General features: G+C 37.9%; 1 protein-coding gene across 3 annotated transcripts in view; it reads right to left on the bottom strand.

Moving 5' to 3' along the window:
* Positions 1-25,461, bottom strand: part of Galnt13 (polypeptide N-acetylgalactosaminyltransferase 13) — a 652,434-nt gene that overhangs the window by 547,399 nt on the left and 79,574 nt on the right. For 2 of the 3 annotated variants that reach the window (XM_029563436.1, XM_008832879.2), the window contains exon 3: positions 4,495-4,734. The exons of the other annotated variant lie outside the window; for it this stretch is intronic. In XM_029563436.1, coding sequence (XP_029419296.1) covers positions 4,495-4,636 — 142 coding nt within the window. In that variant the 5' untranslated portion in view covers positions 4,637-4,734. The remainder of the gene's footprint in view (positions 1-4,494; positions 4,735-25,461) is intronic. 3 annotated transcript variants of the gene reach the window in all.

Raw genomic sequence — 25,461 nt, 5'->3', positions numbered from 1 at the left:
TATGTTTAGATAGAGAGAGTGGGAGCAAGCAAGTGAGAGAGATTTGTTTTATCATTTATTGTACACCTCATGACAGGAGAGAACCCAGTTCCTTTGTATCCCAGACCTCATAAGATTCCTGAGACTTAGTTCATAGTGTTTAATAAGTAATTGATGAATAAATGAGTGAAGATATATCAAAATTAATTCATATTGTATGAAAATATTAAGTACTTAAAATTTAGGTAAATTAGAAATATAAGGAATCTAACAAAACACCTACTCCAAAGACTTTTTTATATAATGGAAACATATACACTAGAAAGATCACTTTATTAAGGCAAAAGTCACTTTTAAGCATATTTAGATAAAAATGTTCCAGAGCCTGAGAGGTGGCTCAGTGGTTAAGAGCACTAGCTGTTCTTGCACAGGACCTAGGTTCATTCCTAGCACCCATATGGCAGCTCATAACAGTCACCAGGGGATCTGACACCCTGTTCTGAGCTCCTCAAGCATTGGTTGACACAGGTGCACTTAAATACATGTAAGCAATACACTCAGACACATAAAATAAAAATAATAAATAATTGACAAAGATCAAATGAACGAAAGACTGAAAATGTGGAGAAAGAGGAACACTCATTCACTGTTGGTGGGAATGCAAACTTGAGCAACTATTATGGAAAGCAGTGTGGAGAACCCTCAAAAAACTAATACTGAAACTACCATATAATCCAGTGATACACTCCAAGGCATATACCCAAAGGACTCATCATACTGTAGAGTTACCTGTACATCCATGTTTGTTGCTGCTCTCTTCACAAAAGCTAAGAAATGGAAACAACCTAAATGCCCCTCAACTGACAAATGGTTAATGAAAATGTGGTACATCTACTCAATAGAGTTCTACTCAGTAGTAAGAAAAGATTAAATTAAAAATTTGCAGGTAAATGGATGGAGCTAGAGAGTGTTATACTAAGTGAAGTAACACAACTGCAGAAAAGCACATGATGTATGTTCTCCCTTATTTACAGACTATAGCACCAATCCCTTATATGTGAGTATATAAATTCTGATGTAAACCAGGAGCCAGGTAAAGGGAAAGGATACATGGGTAAAGGACAAGAAACAACCTGAAAGGGGGATAGTAGGGAACAGATGTTACCTGAGGGAAGTGGAAAAAGTGGGAGTAATCGGCAGGGAGGAGAGGAGGGAGGGACATGCAAGGGACCATGATGTGGGGGAAGGAGAGAAGTCAGGAGAGGAAAGATGGACAGGTGTCTGGAGGTATTGAGGGGAGGGTGGGGATAATAAGGGCACTGTGATAAGGTAGGGAGGGAGGAGGAAGCTGGATAGGAGAAAAAATAGTGGAGATGAGTGAATCTCAGGGGGATAGGAAACCTAGATGGAAAACTGATGCCCTAGAAGCCCTGTGAGAAATGCACACAGAGTGTGTGCATATGTATGCCTGAACATATGTATACCTGGAAGCTGCCTGGCAGGGAATGCAGTGCCAGATAGAAGAGGCCTCCCTTAGAGAGACAAACATGCCATGAAGCACTCATCAAAGAAGCTTCTTTTTACAACAGATGGAGGCTACTGCAGAGTTACACATCTGGTCAGGCACAGAGAACACATGCCTGGGAGATGCCCAGTACTAAGTGACACATCTACAGTTGAATCTCTACAACTAAGGCTCATGGAGCATTGTGGAAGAAGGGGTAGAGAGAGGGCTAATGCACCCCTCAACTCTCACCAGTGAGGCTTCCATCTACATTAGAGTGTGTTACACACAGAAGGCCTCAACTGGCCACGTTTTGGAGAATAAGAGACAGTGAAGTGTAGGATGGGATGCCTAAATGGAACCTCACCCACTCGTGGCTCAGGAACCACTGCAGAAGAGGAGACAGAAAGGCTGAAAGAGCCAAGGCTGGATCATGAGCACAGGGAGGTGGAGGTCTCAAGGCCACTGGAGGCTTGATCATGTGAGGCTGTGGCAATGGTGGCATCGAGCATGGGATCCATGTTAGGTCAAGTAAACAAGGTCCCAAAGGACAGATGAGAAACAGGTGGTGGGTCAGCACTAGACTGAGCCTGATTGATGTTGGGTGACGGAAGAGTATAACTTATATATGACCATTGGATGGGCTGACAAGACTCCAGGGGACGCATTCACACTGAAAGGCATTTGTTATAAACACCTGAATGAATAGGACACAGCATGTATGGCCGAGTGCACAGGGTTTGATGGGGGAATAAGGGGAGACATGGATGGGGAGCGGGTGTGGATTTGTATGGGAAATGTATGAAATTTAAAAAGCTCAAAAACAGTGAAAAAAATAAAATATAAAAAATAGATAAAATAGTTTTTAAAAAAGAAAAAAATCCAATCAAATACACTCCCCATTGTACCATCTGCTTATAACTAAAATAGATTGAATATACTGCAAATTCTTAAACTAATATTCTGAAATAAATGACAATATAAAATGAAATAAAAATATCTAAGCTGTTCCCTATTTTAAGACAAAAACCCTATATTGTAGAAAGCAATAGTGCAAAGGCCTGTATATGCATTGCTCAGAAAATTCCTATGCTGAAATCCTAAAGCCTCTGTAAAAGACGTAGGAGGTGAAGTCTTTCCAAGATATCTAGGTCATGAAAATGGAGTTTCATGATGGCACTAATGCCCTTAGCGCTTTTTAGAGGGTTAGGAATATAACAGTGTTAGAATGCCTGTCCAGTATGCATGAAGCCTTGGATTTGACCTCCAGCACCCAACACCCCCCCAACACACACACACACCCATGAACTAAGGAAAGCAAAGCTTCCTTCGGAGATCTTTAACCACCAGCCAGGTGAGGTTAACAGGAAGGCTATCTTTTACAAGAAATGGGTCTTCCCAGGACCACATCTTCCAGGGCCTTGATCTTAGACTTAGCAGCATCTAAAACCATGAAAATAGATCCCTGCTCTGGGAAACCACCCAGTCTGTAGTACATTGTAATAGTAGCCTAAATAGATCTAGATAATGTCTTAAAAATAAAGTTTCTTTTCAAAAATTAAGTACCAGAAAAAAATATTTTGCCTTGAATCATTATACTTCCCATTCTGAGATTTTAAACTGTGCCCTGGAGACTTAAATCAGCAAAGCCGCATGTTTGGTTACTTGTGGAAAAGGTTGCTATATTTTTGCTGAATCAGGTTAGAGCATTTCTTTGTGACCAATCTAAATGTCTCCATTCCACAAACGGCAAAGTGATAATTCCACACTAATGTGATCCATCAAACACACCTCCACTTTCAGCCAGGCTCAGTGACTCCAGCAAGGAAGCAGAGAAGGCTGATTTATTCTAGAGTTTTCACTAAGGATCAGCAAATCAATCCCATGTTCATTCATCAAAAATGAGGCCTCATAAAATCCTCCTCCCTGAATAATTATGGAATAAAAGCATAAAATGCATATAAACTATCTAAATATAGCCAAAGTAAGTCACTTACACAAGTACTTTCTTTCAATTCTCTATGGTAGTCAAAGATACAGTGGAAGTTTTCAAGGTATTTTGAAAAGAAAAGAATATCTCTCCAAATAAGAAACATCATTTTTGCAATCGAAAACAAACCCCAGATGTCCAAATCCCTGAACTAAAACTAATTTTCAGAAATGTTCTGTGCTTTTTCTAGGCCTACTGTACAACTCAGTAGTGTCAATTAAATTACATTTATCAGAGTATTTTGACTAATGAATAATCTTTAAATTGTTAAATTCAAAGCATATTACATCCATTAAAAAATGAAAATCTCATCCAAGTAATTTGGATTCATGTTGTTATCTTGATGTCACAAAGGCAGTGCAGAGAAAACTGTTTGAAGATATTGCTACCCCTCGATAGATCATGATTTAATGTAAATTATTAGGTTTGTTTTAGAACTCATTGCTCTCAGTCATTGAAATTGGTCCTTAATGAAGAAAATACTGAGATAAAGTGACTTCATAATATGCCGGAAATTCACTTTTTGTTCTTAACGCAGACCTAACAATCTGGTGGCCTACAAGTTAAACGTCACTAGCATTATGTTTTGACTTAACAATTGGCTTTTACAGCTACTTTGGAAATAGTTTGGTTTATACCATACTATTTCCAATTTGCTACAATCTTTACCTATCTTACTCTGGTATTATTTTCTTTTCACGTTGTGTGCTTAGTCTTTAAATATTATTAGCTTCTGAGAGCCTATATTTTAAATTCTAATTTGAATGTTCCCTAAATCATTTGTTTTCACACAGTCACATAACAGTGAAAGAACGAAGATTGGAAGGTATCTTAGAGTTTCTCTTGCTCCTCTCATTTCTTCCAAGAAATCTAAGGCCAATTAAAGGAAAACAGTTTGCACATGCTTAGATGTCCAGTAACAGTTCTGTCAAAAACGATCTTCTAACTTGGTAAGGTCAAAGGAGTCTTGCTTGAGGCTTCCTATCTTGTTAAGCATCATCACCTCTTCATGAGTACTCACCCCTCAGTGCAGGCAGCAGGGATCTCTCTTTCTTGTCATCACATTTGTTACACTCACTGAAGTACAGAAGTAAAAAGACATCAACAAGGACCCACATCAGTGAAGTGGCTAGAACCACCTTGCAGTAGACAAATCTCCTCATGCTTGATTTCTAGTTAACACACAGATTGAAGACAAATGCTTCTGTGATATATCCAGGCCACAAAAGTGAGCTCCAGTGTAAAAGTAGGATGCATCCCACTGTATTAGAACAAAAAAAGAAGAAGAAAGAGAGCTTTCATTATGACACAAGGAGTTTTTACACAATGATAAGAAGATATATCCAAATACATGACTCAGTTCTTGTTCTCAAGGGCATTATTATTCAGATCTTCAAGTGCAAAACTAAACCCCTCAGACTGCATCTTCAACCAGTCTAGTAGTTCAGATTCCAACACGTGGTACTGGAGCTGTCACTGCACTGCTGAGCCCTTGACAAGCTATTTGATTTTGTCGAGTTGTACTGAATTTACCTTACGCCTCATGCTGTCTTATGTAACATGAGATTGTCAAGTAGTGTACTTCCAATTTACCCTGATATAGTCCTTCAGGAAAGCCAATAATGCATTGAAAAAGAAATGATCCCAAGATAAAAATGTGACATAGTATCTAAGAGTCAGTCTCTAAAGAGGTAACTCTGGGTATGATCATTTTCTAATACCAGGATACTTATCCGACTCACTTTTCCAATCTGTGAAATGAGGACAGAAATGGCATGCCTAAATATTTGCTAGAAATAAATGTGATCATGCTTACAGAACACACAATCATCAAGATTATAAACAAAAAAACTAATGGTTCTTAGAATCTCAAGTACAGCACTTTGTGAAATTAATAAAATTTATTTAGCCTTAAAAATTCTGGTCTAGCTACATAGGAAATATTCTAATTTGTTGTGTATTCTAGAATAGAAAACAGGTATTCAAATAATGTATCATGGGAAGAATCAACATACCAATATAAAATAATTTAAAATAACAAGAGTTTGAAATGTAAAGGGCATAAGAAAGACAGTTATAAAACTGTTGAGAGCTATTCAAAGTAAGTATAAATTATATCTTTTACAAATCTGTGTGTCTATATTATAGTGAGAAGCAACTAATTAACTAGTTTCTATGAATAGAAAAGATAATCTGGTATCATTTGCTACACCTGAAAGATCATCAGCCAGAGAATGCTTGCTTAGCCTTGGCAAGACCTTATATACAACCTCCAGTACCACTAAATAAAAAATTAATACATTAATACATAACATTGTTTTGGTAGAGTACTTGGGAAGATAGTATTAAATTCAAAGACAATTCAAATATGTCATAACAATTTGTTTCAAAATAATAACAAAAACTACTACTTGCTAAGACAAAAGCTCTTTAACACCAGTAGAATAAAGCAATAAAATCTTGCCTATGACAACCAACGCTAACTAGCAACATTCAAAAAATTCACACAGTGACAGCAAAAAAATAACCATAACAGAATCTAATTTCAATAACAAAATATAATTTATATTCATTCAGATATACAGGCATAAATATTTCCCAAAGGAGAGAAATGGATCATGTACAAATCCAAAAAATACATAACACTTGGAGTTTGTTTCCCTTGGAAAAATAATTGTGGAATGTTCATTTACCTAGTTTGTTTAATTTCCTCTTTACTTTTCTATAAAAAGGATGGCTAAATATTAGAACTCAGCTCAAATCCTAATAACAAGGGCAAAATTCTCCCATATGGATTTCCTCTCATTGTGTGTGTGTTTCAAAATTTGAGATATTAAACAAGCCAAGTTATCAAATTTTCTTTCTTTGGTTCTAAAGCAGAGTGCATTACTTTAATTTATGATAGGAAAAAATCCTGTGGAAAAGCGTATGTAACGTTGATGATTGCTGAATCATCTCACCCATCTTCAGAAGTAACTTGTCATAATAAATGATTTTTAAGACATAAGTGGCAGGGCTGGAGAGATGATTCAGTGGTTAAGAACACTGACTGTTCTTGCAGAGGACCCGGGTTTGATTCCCAGCACCCACGTGGCAGCTAACAACTGTCTGTAACTCCAGTTCCAGGGTATCTGACGCCCTCTCCTGACCTTTGTGGGCACTGCAGGACACAGGTGCACTTACATATATGCCGGCAATACACTCATACACATCAATAAAATAAAATAAAATACAAATAATGTCCTAGCTTATTCTTCATTGCTGTGACAAAATACTCTGACCAATACCAACTTGGGGAGGAAAGAGTTTATTCAGTTTACATCTCCCAGATCGCAGTCATCAGGGAGCCCAAGGTAGGAACTCAGGACAGGAACCTGGAAGCAGGAGCTGGAGCACAGGCCATGGAGGAACGCTGCTTACTGGCTTGCCCCCCCGCCGTCCCCCCCAGCCCCTGCTCAGCCTGCTTTCTTATGCAACACAGCCCACCACCCACAGTGGGCTGGGCCCTCCCACATCACTCAGAAGATGCCACTCAGACATGGCCACAGGCCAGTCCAATAGAGGAAATTCCCCAATTGAGGCTCCCTCAACCCAGGTGTGTCAAGTTGACACTAAAGCTATCCAGCACAAATAATAAGAATAAAATATTTTTTTAAAGATAATACTTTTTTTAAAAAATGTAAGTAGCAATTCCCTTGGCTTTGTTACCAAGTGGAAAAGTGACCTGAGGTAAACAGCTGGCTGCTTTGGGCTTGATTTTTATTGACAACATATTTCCTGCCCTATGAACTTCACAAAATATTATGAGGCTAAAGCAAGATAACAGAGAATATTGGAAAGAGAAAAAAATGAAGATTATTACTAGAAAATCTGAAATCACTTAGTATTAAAAATTAAAATATCGATGATAACTCATTTCCTAATAAGAGCCTAGCAGTTGAGGTTATGGAGAATTTAATTTTAGCTTTAGTTATGATAAAAGATCAAAATCACATTGTATGGGGCTGGCATGATGGCTCAGAGGTTAATAGTGCTTGATGTTCTTACAGAGGATCTGTTTCAGTTCCCAGCACTGAGAAGGTGGCTCAAAGTTGCCTGTAACCCCAGTTCCAAATAATCAGATAACCTCTTCTGGCCTCTGCATCCTAACAACAGGCATGCATGTAGTATACATATATACATACATACATATATACATACATACATACATACATACATACATACATACAGGCAAACACTAAAACACATAAAATGAAAACACTATTTTTTACTTCAAATTTTATTGATTTTTCATTACATGCTGAAATTATTTTAATACTTTAAATTACTTGGCAGACACACCTTAAAATGTGTATACATGCACGTGTGACTATGTTTTGACAATATATTAAAAGGTTTATAAGTACGAACTTATAAACTAAGGTATTCTTAGCTTCTTAAACTCTAAAATGGTATCTTTGCATTCATTAAATATTTCATAAAACCTTAAAATACTATTTGGTTATATAAAACAACATTCATTGGAGTCATAAAATAAAAGATTCATTAGATATAAAAGTTAAAATTGGATACAGAGATTTCAACTTTTTGTTTTTGTTTTTGAAATAATATTTATTGAATTTTTGTGTTGACATAATACATTTTGATCATATTTAGGACCTGATCCCATCTGCACCCCTTTTACAGTCCCCTTGAAGATTTCATGTACTTTACCATATATGTTAAGGCCATTCAAGTCAAGTTTGAGTTCCCAAAAGTCCTTCCAAGTGTGCCCACCCACTGAAGTCTGGTTAACCTATCTAGAGTCACATCCTTAGAGAAAACAACTCTTCCTCTCCCAGTAGTTGTCAGTTGCCAACAGTTTCTCAGCTAAGGCTGTAGCTTCTTTCCCAAATACCCACTTCTATGCTGGGATTCGTCTGGCTTGAGCTTGCATGTATTTTGTACATTCTGCTTCCATTGCTGTAGTCTATGAACCACAATAATGACCAGCCCAAGAAATAATCTTTACTAGTGCAGTAGTGGCACTTCTTTCTTGGAGGTAATCAACAGTTACTAATTAGGATTAAGACACACGTAACAGAAGGGAACTCATATGTGGAACTGTAAACTTAGCCAAATACACATGGCTGTAGAAGTCATAGGTCCTGGAGAAAAAAAAATTGCTTTTGTCACATCCCTAGACAAATGTAATTTCTTTTAACTTTTAAAAAAACTTTATTCAGAATTTTATACATGCATATAAGGTGTTTTGATCAAATCCATGCTCACTCCCTCCCTTCCAACACCTCCCATGTCTCCGATCACTTTTTTCTTTTTCTTTTTTTTCTTTCATTTATTTATTTTTATGGGGCTTTTGAGTACTCTAACATTCCCCCTCTGAAGAGGTAACCCTAAAATCTTTTAAGGATTAGATACAAGCTCCCAAATACTTTTGACACTTTTGGCCTTTGGAACAGAGTATGTTGCTAACAGTCCCAAGGACATTTTGATTTTTAGCCAAGAAACTGGCTACTTTTCTTTGGTGTCTTTTTACCCTAACTGCCTAGCCAATTCCTACTTCCTATTCTTATCACACCATCCTCTGAAGGGGTTACCCAAATTGCCAATAGGGAACAGGGACGCCGACTGCTCTGGCTTCTTCCATGCTGAACAGGGACACAGGGTGAGGCCATTGGAGTAGCCCTTCAGTGGGTCTATCTAAAAGACTCCCAAATTGCATAACTCTTATCCCTAAGGGGAAAAGAAAATCCTTGACTCATGAATAGGAGATATTAAGGAGAAGTAAAGGCAAGAGTAATTAGCATTACAAGTTCTAGACAGGGAACTAGAAAAAAGTCAGAACAGGGCAATTTTCAAATGTTCATATGAGAGTCCACTGGAATTTCTTGACAAGGGCTTCCAAAAGCATCCCTCTATTGGGTTCCTCCACATTTTTCTTTTGTCTTCCAAGACTGGACTCTAGAGTGGTGGATTCAGGATTTGCTTTCAGGTATTTTGATAGCTGTTGGAGTAGTTAGAATCAGTGTCAATTCCCTCTCAAAGGCTTCAAGATTAATGAGGGGTTGCTGAGGTTTATGTATGAACTGAGGGTATGCAGACTGGAAAGCCTTTACCCAGCATGGGTCATGCCTTCTTTTCCTAGCCTTCCCCAGATTGTATACTTTAACCCTCCCCAGGAAGCCATGTGTTATCAGGGTCAAATTACACACATTTGGCTGGGAAGAATGGCTGGATAATCCAGTGAATGTCCAATGACCCTGCTTGGCCCTCCTTTAATGAATGAGAACAACCATCAACAAGCCCAATTGTAAAAACGTTTAGTGATCAGGCTCAGCTGAAGTTGTGATGATGGTAGTTATTTCATGCAGAAGGGACTGCTGTACAGTATCATCTTATTAAAAGGACCTGGAATTTAAAAGGATTTGGTGCGATGACCCACATATGAGGGAGAACATATGCCTTTTTTTTTTTTTCTGAGTCTGTTACTTCACTTAGTATAACCATTTCTAGATCCATCTATTTACCTGCAAATTTCATTATTACACCTTTCTTTACTGCTAAATAGAACTTCATTGTATAAATACACCACATTTTTGTTAACCCCTGGTCAGTTGAGGGAACTTAGGTTGCTTATTCTATTCTAAATATGTATCCTCATTTTTACAGACAAGTAAGCCTCTCACCACTCATCACGATGCTTCTTTATGCAATAGGTGGAGACTATTACAAAATTCCATAACTGATCAAATGCAGACAATAAGTGTCTGTGAGATGACCAACCCTAAGTGACATATATACAACACAACCTGTACACCTAAGGCCAACAGAACCCTGAGGGACAGGAGGCAGATAGAAAACTAATGCATCTCTCAACTTTCACCAACGAAGCTTCCTCACCCAACAGATGATGATTAATCCAGAAAATCACAACTGGCCAAAGTACAGAGGACAGGAAACTACAGAGTACTTATCCCTGAATAGAACACTTGTATTAAATTTCTGCTACCCAAGACTCAGGAACCATTGTGGAAGAGGGAGTGAAAAGATTGTATGAGCCAGAGGTGGTGGATGACAACTTGGAAACTGAGTGTTCCAGACAACCGGGAAGTTACTCATATGAATTTACAATGCATCTTTCTTTTTCGATCTCATCTTATTATCACTTTAAGAACTTTTCAAATCTCTCTATTTTCATAGCCTGTTAGAGTTACATATGAAGACAATAGCACTACAAGTGACCAACTCTACCATTTCAGTGATAAAACTAAGCTGTGTAATTATTTTTTTTATTTATGACTCTCTTCCTTTATATATTTCAAGTTTTTGACTCTATCAGTACCTTGCCTGTATCTCTATCTGGAAAGCAAGTTCTTCTCTCCTGGTGTTTGTGAAATACCACATGTTTTCCAAAGAATCTTCAAACAAATGGAGCTCATTGAGCCAAAAAATGGAACAGCATACATGACAACTAATCAACGTGGGTACAGTTGGTTGTCCAGGTTTATTAAAGAGAGTCAGCATCTGTATTACATTTTTATTCCTATAAGCTCCTACTTATTTGCAAATATTGTCTCTCAAGCAATGAGGCAATACAACTTCCATAATATCCTTGGCTTGCTGATCCAATGTGAAGCATTAAAACCTTGCATGTGTCAATACAGGTTCATCTGTCTGCTTTTCTAATTATTGCAAAGATCTTTTAGCACAGTTTTCTCTCTTTTTATTTTCAATTACTTCATATTTTTAATTTAAAAAAACTTTTTAGATAGAGTCTCACTACCTTTCCCAGATGGACCTGAAATTTACACCCCTCGCATCATAATCTCTTGAGAGCTGAAATTACAGGCATGCAGTGAGAATCATGCATAGCAGCATTTGGTTTTTCAAAATATTTCTCTAGATAGAAAATTTTTAAGAGAGAGAAAGCTCTCAAATTGCAACTTTCAATTCATGTTGCCCTTTTACTTTCCAAATAAATGATGGTATTGCCATATTTATGAGATACTATGGGATTTTTACTTAAAATATGCATTGTTACATTTACTAAAAATTGATTTCAAATATCAACATGAAACATAGAAAGAATTTAAGGTCCTTGACAACAATGTTATTAAAATAAGAAGAAAAACATCTTATGTGGAAGGTTTGGGTTTGGGGGGATTTTTTTTTTCTCAATTAGGAGATTATTGCCTCCTTCCTTAGAGAATCTAGTTTAGCTGCTATTAGACCTTTTCCTCTGTAGTTATATATTCTCTTTAGTAGGAAATTGCATAATGAGTGAAATTTTTTCAAATCTATTTTATGAGTCTGCACTTGAAGCTATGCAAGGATCCTAAAAACTAGTAATGTGAGATTGCCTCCAAGAGTTTCTGGCTTCAGGCAAACATTGTAGATAAGTACAAAAGAGGTGCTGAGAACTAATGACCAGATAAGTATGCAGATTTTCTTTAAAGATTGATACATACAGTGGGTAAGCTCTAAAAAGTTATGCTGGATACCTCCAGACCTGATTGATAGAGTGACATTTGCATAATTGAAGATCTAAAATTAACACAGGCCTTGAGAGTCAACGCACAACTAAGCCCAAAAGTCTGCCTTAAAAGCCATACCACACTATGAGACTTAGTTCTCAGAAGGAGGTTTCCAGGTCAGTTCCAATTCAAATACTCTAAGTCCTGTGATCAAAATATGTGGGTGGTATCTTCAGCAACAGGGACTTACCTTCAGTTCTGGGAGGCAACCAAGGGCAATCACAGTAGCCTATATTATTTTGGAAGCCTCTTGGACTCCCCACTCCCCCAACCCCATGACCAAGAACTTGGATTTTAAAAATATTTTATTATTTTTATTTTATGTGTATGAGTGTATTGCTTGCATGTATGTAAGTGTATCCATGTTATGCTATGCCAGTGTAGATCAGAAGAGAGCATGAGATCCCCTGGAACTGGAATTATGGATGGTTGTTAGCCACTGTGTGGGTTCTGGGCACCAAACCTGGGTCCTCTGCAAGAGCACCCAGTGCCCTTAACCTCTGAGTCATCTCTGCAGCCTGGCACTTGGACATTTGCAAGAGCGCCTTCAACTACGCACATGCGCTCACTTATCTACTGTATGTGTATCTTCAAGCAGGCTTATGAAGTAATACATTTCCCTGTGGCTTCCTTAGACAAATGTAGTGTTTCTTATTTCTTGATGATGCTGAGGGAGGAAGAATTAGTTTTAGCCAGATCTGCAATATGTTCTCTGATTCCAAGTGGTCAGTTCTAAACACATGTACACATGACCAACATTAAATGGACTCAGTATATATAAATGTATATTTATAAATGTAAGTATATGCAACAAATATAATAAAAGAAGAGGACAAGAAATTGGGAGGAGTTGCAGGAGGGTTGGGGAAAGTGGAAATGATACAAAATAATACACATGTATGAAATTCTCAAAAAAATATATTTTTAAAATTTACAAAGCTACCCATGACTCAGAGACCATAGTGGAAGAGGGAGAGGAAAAATTGTAAGAGCTAGGATTGGTGCTTGAACATAAAGGAATAGAGTCTTCCAGGTCTCTGGGAGCTTGCAGCAATGGTGACAGCATGCGCAAGACCCATGTAGACTCAACCATACAAAAATCCAGCATAGAACTGGGAAAATGGGCAGTAAGCTTCAATCTTAGCTGAGGAACTATGGACAGCTAGTTACTGCTAGATGAGGGAGATTTGATCTTCTTTAAGGGAGTGACTCTAAACAGGCTGACTAGACTTCAGTGGATGAACTTGCACCAAGGGACATCTGGGTACAAATATTGACTTGATAGGCCTTAACACATATGACAGAATGCATGAAATCTGGTGGATGGGGGCTCTGGGGGTGTGGATGTCAGAGGGATTCTAAATATGGTTAAGATTTATTGTATGAAATGCACAAAAAGTCAATGAAAATAAATTAAAAGCACAGTATAGTAAAGGATATACTAAGACTCAAGGAAGCCAACAAAGGTAAAGGTAAATACGTCTTTTCTGTAAAGATGAAACAGAAGAAAAGAAATATGCCCTCATTTGTATTTGAACTAAGGGTAAATGTTTCATAACCCTAAACTGAGCCATTAAGAGGCAACCTAGTCTAGGCTCTGAAATACACACAAACATATATGCACTCATGATTTGAATGAGAGCCCAACACTCATTATTTGTATGACTTAATTCAAGTTACTTGAATGTTTAATGACAATGACTTGGTTTTCCTATCTGTATAACATATATAGTGACAGCTTCCTCGAAAGGCTAAAATAAGTATGAATGAATTGAGGCATGTAAAACTCTTGTTAAATTGCCTGTCACATAAAAGAGACACAGAGACACAGCATGCACTATTTAGTTGTCTTAGTAATAATAATAATTTTGTTTTCAGAAATATCATCAAATGAGGGAAAAAGCACTAGGACACCCACGCATCCTTGCACAAGCAGCACTTGTCCAGTACGCAAGTGACTTTGAGAATAACAGCACCATAAGGCAGACTATTATACTTAACAAATAAAGCTTCTAAAGAGGTATAAATTACACCTTTTATAATTATCAAATATAAGTGAACTATGCACTTAAGATGTATGCATTTTACTTCTGTGATCTTAAAAACAGATTTCATGGGCATGGTCAGTTCTTAAGAGCACTTGCTGTTCTTGCACAGGACCAGGATTCAGTTCCCAGCACCCAATTTGCAGATCCCGATCATAATTCCACTTCTAGGGCATCCTCCACCCTCTTCTGGCCTCCTTGGATTCCAGACATACAGATCCATATATGCAGGCAACACACACACACACACACTAAATTAATTAATTAATTAATTAAAAGTAGCTTTAAAAAAAGATCTAGTGTTGTCTAAATATCATATGAATCCCTGATGGCATCATCTTTTGGATCATCAGAGAACTCCACTACATAGGAGCTTCCTTCTACTTACTACCGTTCCGAGCTCATTCTAGACTACTGCTCTCCATGTTATTTCTATAGGCCTCCTGGATGGTTCTTAACCGTACCAATTCTTACTCTGCCTTAAGACATGAGTCCATGCTGTTTACTCAGTCTGGTGATGTATTCAGGGACCCCTGCTCTCATTTCCTATCAATCCATACTAAAACAGCACATACACAATAGCCACTCTTTCTGTTTCTTCTAGATTGTTTCTATTTATTTACCCACAACATTTAAAAAATGATTTATTATTATTTCTTCCCAATATTAAAAATAATGTGTATGAGAATAAGATTTCCTATCTCTGACGTAAGCTCTCATTTGTCTCTTATTCTTCACATGTATGAGTGTTATGCCTGCATGTGTGTAAGTGCACTCGTGTCATGCAGTGCCTGCAGAAGACAGAAGAGGGCATCAGAACTTTGGAACTGGAGTTACAGACAGTTGTTAGATGCCATGTGGGTGCTGGGATTTGAACCCAGGTCTTCTGCAAGAACAGCCAGTGTTCTTAACCGCTGAGCCATCTCTTCAGCCCTCAAAATACTTAACTTTTTAAAACTTTAATATTAGCTATCATAGGCAAATTGATCTCAAACCTGCAAATCCTTCCACATCCCACCACAAAAAAGCATAGCTTGAAGTGTTAACTTTTATCTTAGATTGTGCTTGGATATAAAGATTGTACTTTTAAAAGTGTAATTAAGGGCTAGAAAGATGGTTTCACAAGTATAAGCACTCATGCACAGGCCTGACAACCTGACAACCTGAATCTAGCCAAGGAACCCACCAGGCACAAGGTGGCAGAAGAGAGTCAACTCCAGAGTGATCCAACTCCCAAGTGTCGTCCTATAACCTAAACACACACACACAAACACACACACACACACACACACACACACACACACACACACACATTTAAAAAAATAGGCAAATAATTTAAAAAATAAATAAGAAAAACTTAAAAGGGAATTTAGGCTAAATGAGGCTATGTGGATGGGCTGTTAATTCAATAAGATTATTGATCCTTATTGGAACAGATCTGAACAGAGAGAGAGAGGGAGAGAGATAAAGACAGAGAGACACACACAAACACACACACACACACACACACACACACACACTAAAATCATGGGAAAACACAGGCATAAGACAGTCATGTAATCACCACAAAGAAAGCTCTAAAAGGGCTCGCAAGATGGTTCAGCAGGCTTGCCGCCAAGTCTGATGGTCTAAGTTTGATCCCTGGGCATATATACATGATGGAAGGAGAGAAATGACCCCTACAAGTTGTTCTGTGATCACACATTTGCCCTGGAACACGTACCACACACGCATGCACATGCATGTGTGCACACGTGCATGCACCCCCCCCACACACACTAAATTAAAGTAATTAAATTTTTTTTAATTTCTAAGAACAAAATGAACTGTGAGATAATCAATTTCTACTGTTTTAGCAACTCAGTTTGTTATATATAGTAATGAATGCCACAGGAAAGTAACACATCAATTAAATCCAACTTTCCCCTATGACACCTTGACATACGAGCAGGTGAACATAACTGGGAAGAATCCTCCAGCCTATGCCAATACTTCACATTGTAACTTCCTTGTAACAACAGCAGACTTGCAGTGTTTCACTGTAACCCTGCAGTAGTCCACAGGCAAATGAATCCATCCCTCAGACAAGTTCCAAACTTACCTGCCGTCTTCCCACTGCCATCTCCATGTTTGATACTCACAACTCAACACAGTGTTCCTTAGTTAACAGACAAAACTAAAAGCAATCAGGAAATTAGTCATATTTGCCAGAGTGAATGCATCTCCTTGCTTGTGTCTATTACCACTAACTTTAAATCCTCAAGGCAATTGTTTCTGTGAATTAACTGTCCATTCAGAGTGTAATATACTCTGCTATTAAATATTCAAGAATTTTACTGATTGCCTTTATCTGTTTGAGGTTATCTACTTTAATAAGTTATTGTTACCAAGATACAAAATTCTAATATTAATAATCTTTTTTATTTTTTTATTTTTATTATTTGTGTGTGTATTTCATACAGAACATTCCAAACAATCTTAATCATCTTTATACCCTCATCCCAAATGGCACCCACCCATAGCCCTACCCCCACTGGAGCCCATATATTCTGAGATCCCTGTTACTGTTCACTGTGTTGTCAGAGTGCCCAGGCATTCCCCAATGCAAGTCCATCCAATGAGTCTAGTGAGCCTATCTAGAGTCCTTTGTTTTAGGAAGATCAGCTCTTCCTCATCTAGCAGCAATCAGTTGCCAACATTCCTTTAGATAAGATTGGGGTCTGCTGTTCATTTTCCAGTTCTATGCTGTGTTGCTGTCTGGGAGTCTCTTGGGCCACTCTGGGCAAGCAAGGTATCTCCTGTCTGGCATTGTTTCTTGTTACGTAGCCTTTAGCTATACAAGATGGAATCTTAAAGAAATTACTAATCACTTTACTCTTCAGTTATACTTTCCTTTTGGGTGTTTAAGACCATACAGTTAGCCCAAATAAACCAATTTATTTTTATTCTTAAGGTCCCGTTTGGGAATCTATTCCTCAGTGGACACATGGGCCTGGGAGGACCCCCTAGCTCTTTTCTTTTACCAGTTCCCAAAGGTCCTGCTTGACCATGGCTGGCTTCATTTGGAAGCATGGAGGAAATGTGTCCTCTGTGTTGATCCTTCTCTTTGTAGATGGGACACTGGTTCAAGTCCATCTGGTGGGGTCTCCATGGCCTCCTTGAACAAGAGGACAGGTGACTCACCACATTTTGAGAGATGCTCATAGTTCCCTGGAACTTAGTCAAACTTGGAGGACAAGGAGCAAAAAATGTCCTTAAAGTCCCTCTAACCAGATTAGTGTAGGCCTCAAACTATGGCTGTTAAACATGCAAGAAGGTTAATTCCACTAGTCTTACTTACTTACTCATTTATTTTTATGGAGCTTTTGGCCATTCTAACACTCCCCCTTGTAGAGCAAGGGGCAAAAACTGTCCTTTAAGTCCCTCTGACCACAATAGTATAGGCCTCAAACTACGGCTGTTAAACATCCAAAAAGATTAGTTCTACCTTTTAAGGTTAGTTCTGCTACTTTTAATTATCATGTGCTATATAGATAAGTACTGGGGGAAAAAACAAATATTCTCAGGTAAACCTTGAGTAGACATATATTTTCTTCCTCCAACTAGTCGACTAAACTATGACCAAAGAAATTTTAAGATTATGTGTAATTTATTTTTGTCTCATCCTTTATATATCACAACAACCTAAACAGACCTTCATCACTTGCTTAGGCTTTCTCAATTTTTCTACTTTGGAATATATCTCCACTCCCATATCCTTTTAACAATCTTTTACATTCTCATTTTCTTTTTTTTTAATAATTATGAGAATTAATAGCATTAATAAATAAATTTTCTATCTGCTGTGAGACTTCTTTTCTTGGGAATGCTAAGCAATGCTCATTCCCTTTTAAGGTTCTAGTATCAAGCCAATGTTTGATTAAAGTTTTACTGCAGAACAAACGAATTTATTGAGCTTATTACCAAGATAATTGAGGTGTTGCTGAGGTATATGTATGACCTGAGGGTATGCACACTGGAAAGCCTTTACCCAGCATGGGTCATGCCTTTTCTTCCTAGCCTTCCCCAGATTGTATAATTTAGCCCTCCCCAAATACAAGAGGCCATATGTGATTAAGGCCAAATTACATACAGTTGGCTGGAAAGAGTAGCTGGATAATCTGGTGAGGGTCCAATTACCTTGCTTGTCCCTCCTTTAATGAATGAGCACAACAGTCAACAAGCAGCAACAAACATAGTTGTACAAGTGTCTCTACAAGAGGATGAGTCCTTTGGGTATATACCAAGAAGTGGTATAACCGGGTCATATGGTAGGTTCATTTTCAATTTTTTAAGCGTTCTCTGTATTCCATAGAGTTTGCATCCCACCAGAGGTGAATGAGCATTCCCCTTTCTCCACATCCTCACCAGCATTTGGTACCATTTGTTCTCTTGATCCTAGCCATTCTGACTGGGAAAAGGTGACACCTTAGGGTGATTTTCATTTACGTTTCCATAATTACTAATGACGTTGAACACTTTCTGAGATGTTTCTTAGCCATCTTTATTTCTTCCTTTGAGAACTCTCTGTTTAGATCTTTAGCCCATCTTTTAAATGGGTCATTTGATTTCTCAAGTCTTTGTTTTTTTGAGTTCTTTATATATATTCTGGATGTTAAACCTCTGTCAGATGTGTCACTGGTGAAGTTTTTTCCCATTCTGTGGGTTTTCTCTTCACTTTTATGGTTGTTTCTTTTGTTGTAAAGAAGCTTTTCAGTTTAACAATGTTCCCCCTTGTTGATTGCTGACCTAATTCTTGATCAACTTATGTCCCATTTAGAAAATTCTTTCCTATACCAATATCTTGTAAGCTATTGCCAATATTTTCTTCTAATAGTTTAAGGGTTTCCAGTTTCACATTGAGGTCTTTGATCCATTTGGAGCTGACTCTGTACAAGGTGATAGATAAGGATCTAGTTTCATTCTTCTACAAGTGGAGATCCAGTTTTGCCAGCACCATTTGCTGAAGATGCTGTCTTTCTTCCATTGTGTGTTCTTGTTACCTTTGTCAAATACCAGGTGGCTGAAATTGTGTGTACTCAGGTTTCGATCATTAATGATGTTCCATTGATCTGTGTGTATTTTTGTGCCGGTACTACCATGCTGATTTTATGACTATAACGCTGTAGTATACTTTGAAATTTGGTAGTATACTTTGAAATCCCCCAGTGGTGCTCTTTGTGCTAAGGGTTGCTTTGGATATCCAGGGTCTTTTGTGCTTCCATATGAATTTAAGGATAGTTTTTTCCTAATTCCGTAAAGTATGTCATAGGGACTTTGATTAGGATTGCACTGAATCTATCTATTGCATTTGGTATGATGTTCATTTTCAAATTATTAATTCTTCCAATCCATGAGCAAGGGAAGTCCTTTCATCTCCTGGTGTCTTCCTCAATCTCTTTCTTTAATGATATAAAATTTTCATTGTAGAGATTTTTGATGTCTTTGGTCAGATTTATACCAACATGTTTTTTTGTTTTGTTTTGTTTTGTTTTGTTTTGTTTTGTTTTGTTTGTTTGTTTGCAGCAATTGTGAATGGGAGAATTTCCCTGTATTCTTTCTCCAATTGCTTATTATTGGTATATAGAAAGGCTACAGATTTTTGCAGACTGATTTACTAACCTATCATTATACTGAAAGTGTTGATCAGTTCTAGGAGTTTCCTGGTGGAGCTCTAGGTATCTCTTAGGTATAGTATCATCTGCAAAAAGTGATAGTTTGACCTCTTTTCCAATTAGCACTCCTTTAATTTCCTTCTCCTGTCTTATTGGTCTTGCAAAAGTTTCAAGCACTATGTTGAAAAGGAGTGGAGATAGTGGACATCCTTGTCTGGTTCCTGATTTTAATGGGAATGCTTCCAGGTTTTTCTCCATTTAGAATGATGTTGGCTATGGATTTGTTGTATATAACTTTAATTATGTTGACATATGTTCCCTCCAATTCCCTTTAGGACTTTAAAAATAAATGCAAGCTGAATTTGTCAAAGGTCTTCTCTGCATCTATTGCGATGACAATGTGGTTTTTGTCTTTGAGTCCATTTATATAATTAATGATGTTAACTCACTTGCGTATACTGAACCAGCCCTTCATCTCTGGGATAAAGCCTACTTGATCATGGTGAATGATCTTTTTGATGTGTATCTGTATGCGGTTTGCAAGTACTTTGTTGAGAATTTTTGCATCTATGTTCATTAAGAGCACGGATCTATAGTTTTCTTTTTTGGTTGTGTTTTTACCCGATCTGGGTATTAGAGTGATGCTGGCTTCCTAGAAGGAATTTGGGTGTTCTCCATCTGTTTCTATTGTTTTGAATTATTTAAGTAGTACTGGTTGGAGGTCTTCTTTAAACGTCTGCTAGAATTCTGCTGTAAATCCATCTTGGCCTGGACTTTTTTTTAGTTGGAAGGCTTTGTATTACTGTTTCAATTACCTTATATGCTATGGATCTGTTTAAACTGTTGATCTCTTCTTGGTTTAACTTTGGTGGTTCCTATGATTTTAGATATACATCTATATAGTCTAGATTTTAAAAATTAGTGGCATACAGGTTTTTAAAATATTCCCTTATAATGTCTGGATCTTTTGGCTGTCTGTTGTGATGTTTCCCCTTTCATATCTTATTTTATTGATTTGGATTTGCTCTTTCTTTCTTTTGGTAAACTAGGCTAGGGACTATTTGTCTTGTTGAGCTTTTCAAAGAACCAGGTCTTAGATTCATTGATTCTTTGTATTGTTTTCTTTGTTTCTATATCATTATTGGGCTTCATTTGTTCTTGCCTTTCCAGTGTCTAGAGTTGCAGTGTTAGGTCATTTATTTGGGCTCTTTCTAATTTTTTAATGTAGGCACTTAGAGCTATAAACTTCCCTCTTAGGACTGCTTTTAATGTATCCCAGAGGTTGTTGTGCTGTATTGTCCTTTTCATTGAATTCCAGGAATTTGTTTACTTCTTTCTTAATTTCTTTTTTGACCCACTCATTGTTTAGGAATGTGTTATTCAATTGCCACGTGTTCATGTGGTGAATAGAGCTTTGTCCAGTGTTGATTTTGAGCTTTATTGCTTTGTGGTCTGATAGAATGCTTGGAATTATTTCAATTTCTTTGTATTTCTTCAGGTTTGTTTTGTAGGCCAGTATGTGGTTAATTTTTGAAAATGTTCCATTCAGTGCTGAGTAGAAAGTGTATTCTTTGGTGCTTGGGTGGAATATTTGAAAGATGTATGGTATCCTTTTAATTCAAATGTCTGTTTGTTTACTCTTTTTCAAGTTGACTTGTCTAATGGAAACAGAAAGGGAATTGAACTTCCTTACTATCACTGAGTTGGAATTAATCTGTGTCTTGAAGTCCTGTACTGTTGTTTTTTATGAATTGCAACCCCTGCTTGTTTGTTTGTGCCATTTGCTTGGAATATTCTTTTCAATCCTTTTTCCTTAAAGTAGTGCCTGTCCTTGAAGGTGAGATGGGTTTCTTGCAGACAGCAAAGAGATGGATTTTGTTTCTAAATCCAATCACTTAGCCTGTGTCTTTTGAGTGGGAGTTCAGTCCATTGATATTTAAGGTTATTATTGAAAGATGTGTATTGGTTGCTATCATTTTGATTGCTGTTTGTGTTCTCTAATTTTTTTTTGTTTCTTAGATTATACCTTTATTTATTTTCTTTTGTTGCCCCTGGGGTATAGTTGTTTCTCTCTCTATTCTCTGTATTGCTTCAAGTATTCTTTGAAGGGCTGGTTTTGTGGATATGTATTCTTTCAGGGTATTTGTGTCATGGAAGATTTTTCTTTCCCCCTGAACTATAGTAGACATTTTTACTGGGTAAAGTATTCTGGGAGAATAGAATACATCTACTCTCATGTTGAACTTGAAATATTTTGGTCCAGGCTCTTTTGGCTTTCATAGTTTCCATTGATAAGTCAGCTGTAATTCTGATGGGCTTTCCTTTGTATGTGACTTGTTTTCCTTTTGCTGCTTTCAGTATTCTCTCTTTGCTCTGTACATTTAATGTTTTTGCTATGATATGTCATGGGGAGTTTCTTTTTGTTCCTGTCTATTTGGTGTTCTATATGCATCCTATATTTGTATGGGAATGTCTTTCCTTAATTTGGGGAAATTCTCTTCTACAATCCTGTAAGCACCATTAATCTGAAAATCTTCTCCTTCCTCTGTTCCTATGATCTGTAGATTTTGTCTTTACATAGTGTCCCACATCTCTTGCATAGTCCATTCCTGCATTTATTTAAATTTTCCATAATCTTTGCTTGAGTGTTCCAATGCTCCAACTTTATCCTCCAGTGTTGATATTCTGTTTTCCATTCCATTCATTCTAGAGGTGATACTTTCTGCTGTTTTTTCAAGTTGGCTTATTGAGTTTTGCACTTCCGTCTTCATTTCTGCCTGAGTTTTTTTCAATGTTTCTATCTCTTTTGTGAATTCATTCAGAAGTTATCCCTATCTTCTTTTAGTTTCTTGATTTGTTTGTTCATGTGTTAACTTCACTGAATTCATTGATCATGTTCATGACTCTTTTTTTTAAATTCAGTGTCCTGGGTTATCTCTAGGGGGTTCTCCTTATAGAATGCTTCTATAGGACTGGTGGACTTTGGGGGGGGGACATAGTGTTTTGGCTTTCCATTTTATTATTCTTTTGTTGTGATTTTGGCATGTGAATTTCATTTGTTGCTCATGATTCTGATATGAGAATTAAGTTGAAGTATGCTTCTGTTTATTTTGTCATGGTGCCTAGATCTTTTATTGGTTATGTAAGGCTGGTTGATACAGGGATCAGGTTCTCTCAGGTTTAATTTAGAGGGAACTGATGGCTTCAGATCAGCTGTCAGGAGTACCCACAGAAGCCCAATTCAGGTTTCAGTCATGTACACTCAGGCTTCCTTCAACTCATGATGGCCAGATCTAGGGGCTCTCAGGCAGTCCCCTGTGTTCTCAGACCCTATGCCAGAAGGAGGCCAGAGGGAGACCGGAACTCAGCAGTCTCTGATGGTCTGCTGAGATCAAGCCACTGCACCAATGGAGGTTGAAACCCTCCCTCTCAGGCTCTCTGCTGGGATCTCAGCCTTAGCCTACCAAAGCCAGATCTGTCCTGGGGCCTTGAGAGGGTCTCATGAAATCCCAGGTGGGGGGATGGGTATCGTGCAATTAGGTGAAACTCACCACCACGTGGAGGCAGGATCCACGGGCTCTCAAGCAGTCACCTGCTTTCTCAGGCCCTCTGCCAGAACTCGGTACTCTCTGGCGGTATGCTGAGATCAGATCCGCTACACTGAAGGAGGTTGGAACCCACGCTTTCCCAGTCTAATACTTTTAATTACCATGTGTTATAATTAACATGTTTGGTTTTTGGCAAAACCCAAACGTTCTCAGATAAACCTTGACTAGACATGTTTTTTTTCCTTGAACTATTTGTATGTATAATTTGTCAAGAGAGGTGGGACCATAGGAAAAGGGTAATAATAAAAAAGAAATGGGGGAAATGGGGGCAGTTTAACTGGGGAAACCATGGTGGAAGGTTTAGACAGTGAGAGAGGTAAATAATGCCTAGCTAGTTTTAAAGAACCAGAGGGAACCATATTGGTTCAATATTAATAATATCTTTAAGCAAACTATTTTCCCCCATATATCCTCTTCACAACTATTTACTTTCATTTTGGTACCATGACCTGAAGGAAAAGTTGTAATCAAATTGCAGACACTGACTCTCTGTGAATGTCTTGTGCTTAAACATAAAATGTGCATTATATGGGCTGGAGAGATGGCTCGGTGGTTAAGAGCACTGGCTGCTCCTGGAGAGGACCTGGGTTCAGGTCCCAGCTCTCAAATGACAGCTAATAACCATCCTATACTCCAGTTCCAGGGAATCTCATATCTTCTTCTGGCCTTCACTGGTATTCCACACATGGGTACATGCAAAACACTTATACATATAAAATATAAATAAATAAATAAATAAATACACAGTTTTAATGTGCAGAGTCACTCTGATTTGTCCTGAGATACTTTTTGTGTAACACTTTAAAGGACCTGCTTCATGTGTGATAGGAAATGCCTCAGGCTGCAGGCTATAGTGGTGGACAATGTTTCCAGCTGCTGCTAGATCCTATCTCGTCATTTCTGCCTTTTACTACTTTGGTTTGCTTACGTCTTTGTTTTCTGGCTAAAAACTCACCTAGCACTGAATGAGCTCCTCAGGTGCAGAAGATAGGAACTCTGCCAGGTACCACAGCTGAATACTAACAAAAGGACTATGATTGCAAGATATCTGTGGTTCTCATGCCTTCCCTTTGTGGGCTCTTCAAGAGGATCATAGAAAAAAAACTATTTTAAAAGGCATGTCTGCTACCTCATGAATATGCCACCAGTCTCATAAGTATTCATAACATTTTGTTTTAAAAAGTGCAGAACCCACTAAACTGATACCCCTCCTTGATACGCCTCCTTCAAGATAGCACAATCTATCTCTCTTTGGAGCATACATTTTGCTTTCACCAAGTAATACATTGTTTAAACTTTCTGTGTTGCTCAGCTGAAGAAAATAAGAAATAAGGAGCTGAAGAAAATAAGAAATAAGAAATGAGGAGCTAGAGCGAAGACTCAGTGATTAAGAGCACCTACTGCCCTTGCAGAGGACCTGGGTTTGATTCCCAGCACCCACATCACAACTAACAACCGTCCGTAACTCAAATTTCATGGGATCTGATGCCCTTTTCTGGCCTCTGCGGGCACTGCATGGCATGATTACACCTACCTACATTCAGGCAACACACTCATGCACATAAAATAAAAATTATAAATAAAATTTTAGAAAAGAAAATAAGAAATCAGGAGGACCCCTCACCCAGTAACATGAATGCATCGTGTGACATTAAACTTCATGAAATAATTATGTATAACCACTCTGTGGCTATCCACATTCTGCCGTTGTCTCTTAAACCCAACAGGTTAGCCCCAGCCACTGTATAAAAATCTTAATATGGTTATGACCAAATCTAATGGTCCATTATCTTACTCAATCATTATCTTAAAAAATCCTGAGGAACACAGGACATAGCTTGGCCAAAAAGAAAAAAAAAATGTCTTGTATAAGGGGCTGAGAAAGAGAAAGCTCATTGGGTAAAAGGGCTTGTTGCACTGTTGCATGAGGACCTGAGTTTCAGTCCTAACCCCACATATAGCTCCATCCCTGGGGTGGCAGAAGGGTAAAGACACACAAAAATCACTGGAGCTTGCTGCTGGACTCCAAACTAGCCAGGGAGCAACAGGTTCAGTGAGGGATCCTCTCTCAGAGGAATAAGGTGTCAGGCAATAAAGGACAGTGAGCATCCTCCCTGGCCTCTCCACACTCAACCTCATACAATGTA

This window comes from Nannospalax galili, unplaced genomic scaffold, assembly GCF_000622305.1.
Source record: "Nannospalax galili isolate Female #2095 unplaced genomic scaffold, S.galili_v1.0 scaffold376, whole genome shotgun sequence".
Classification (NCBI taxonomy): Eukaryota; Metazoa; Chordata; class Mammalia; order Rodentia; family Spalacidae; genus Nannospalax; species Nannospalax galili.
The sequence above is the reverse complement of the archived record's forward strand: the minus strand, read 5'-3'. Positions and strand labels throughout refer to the sequence as shown.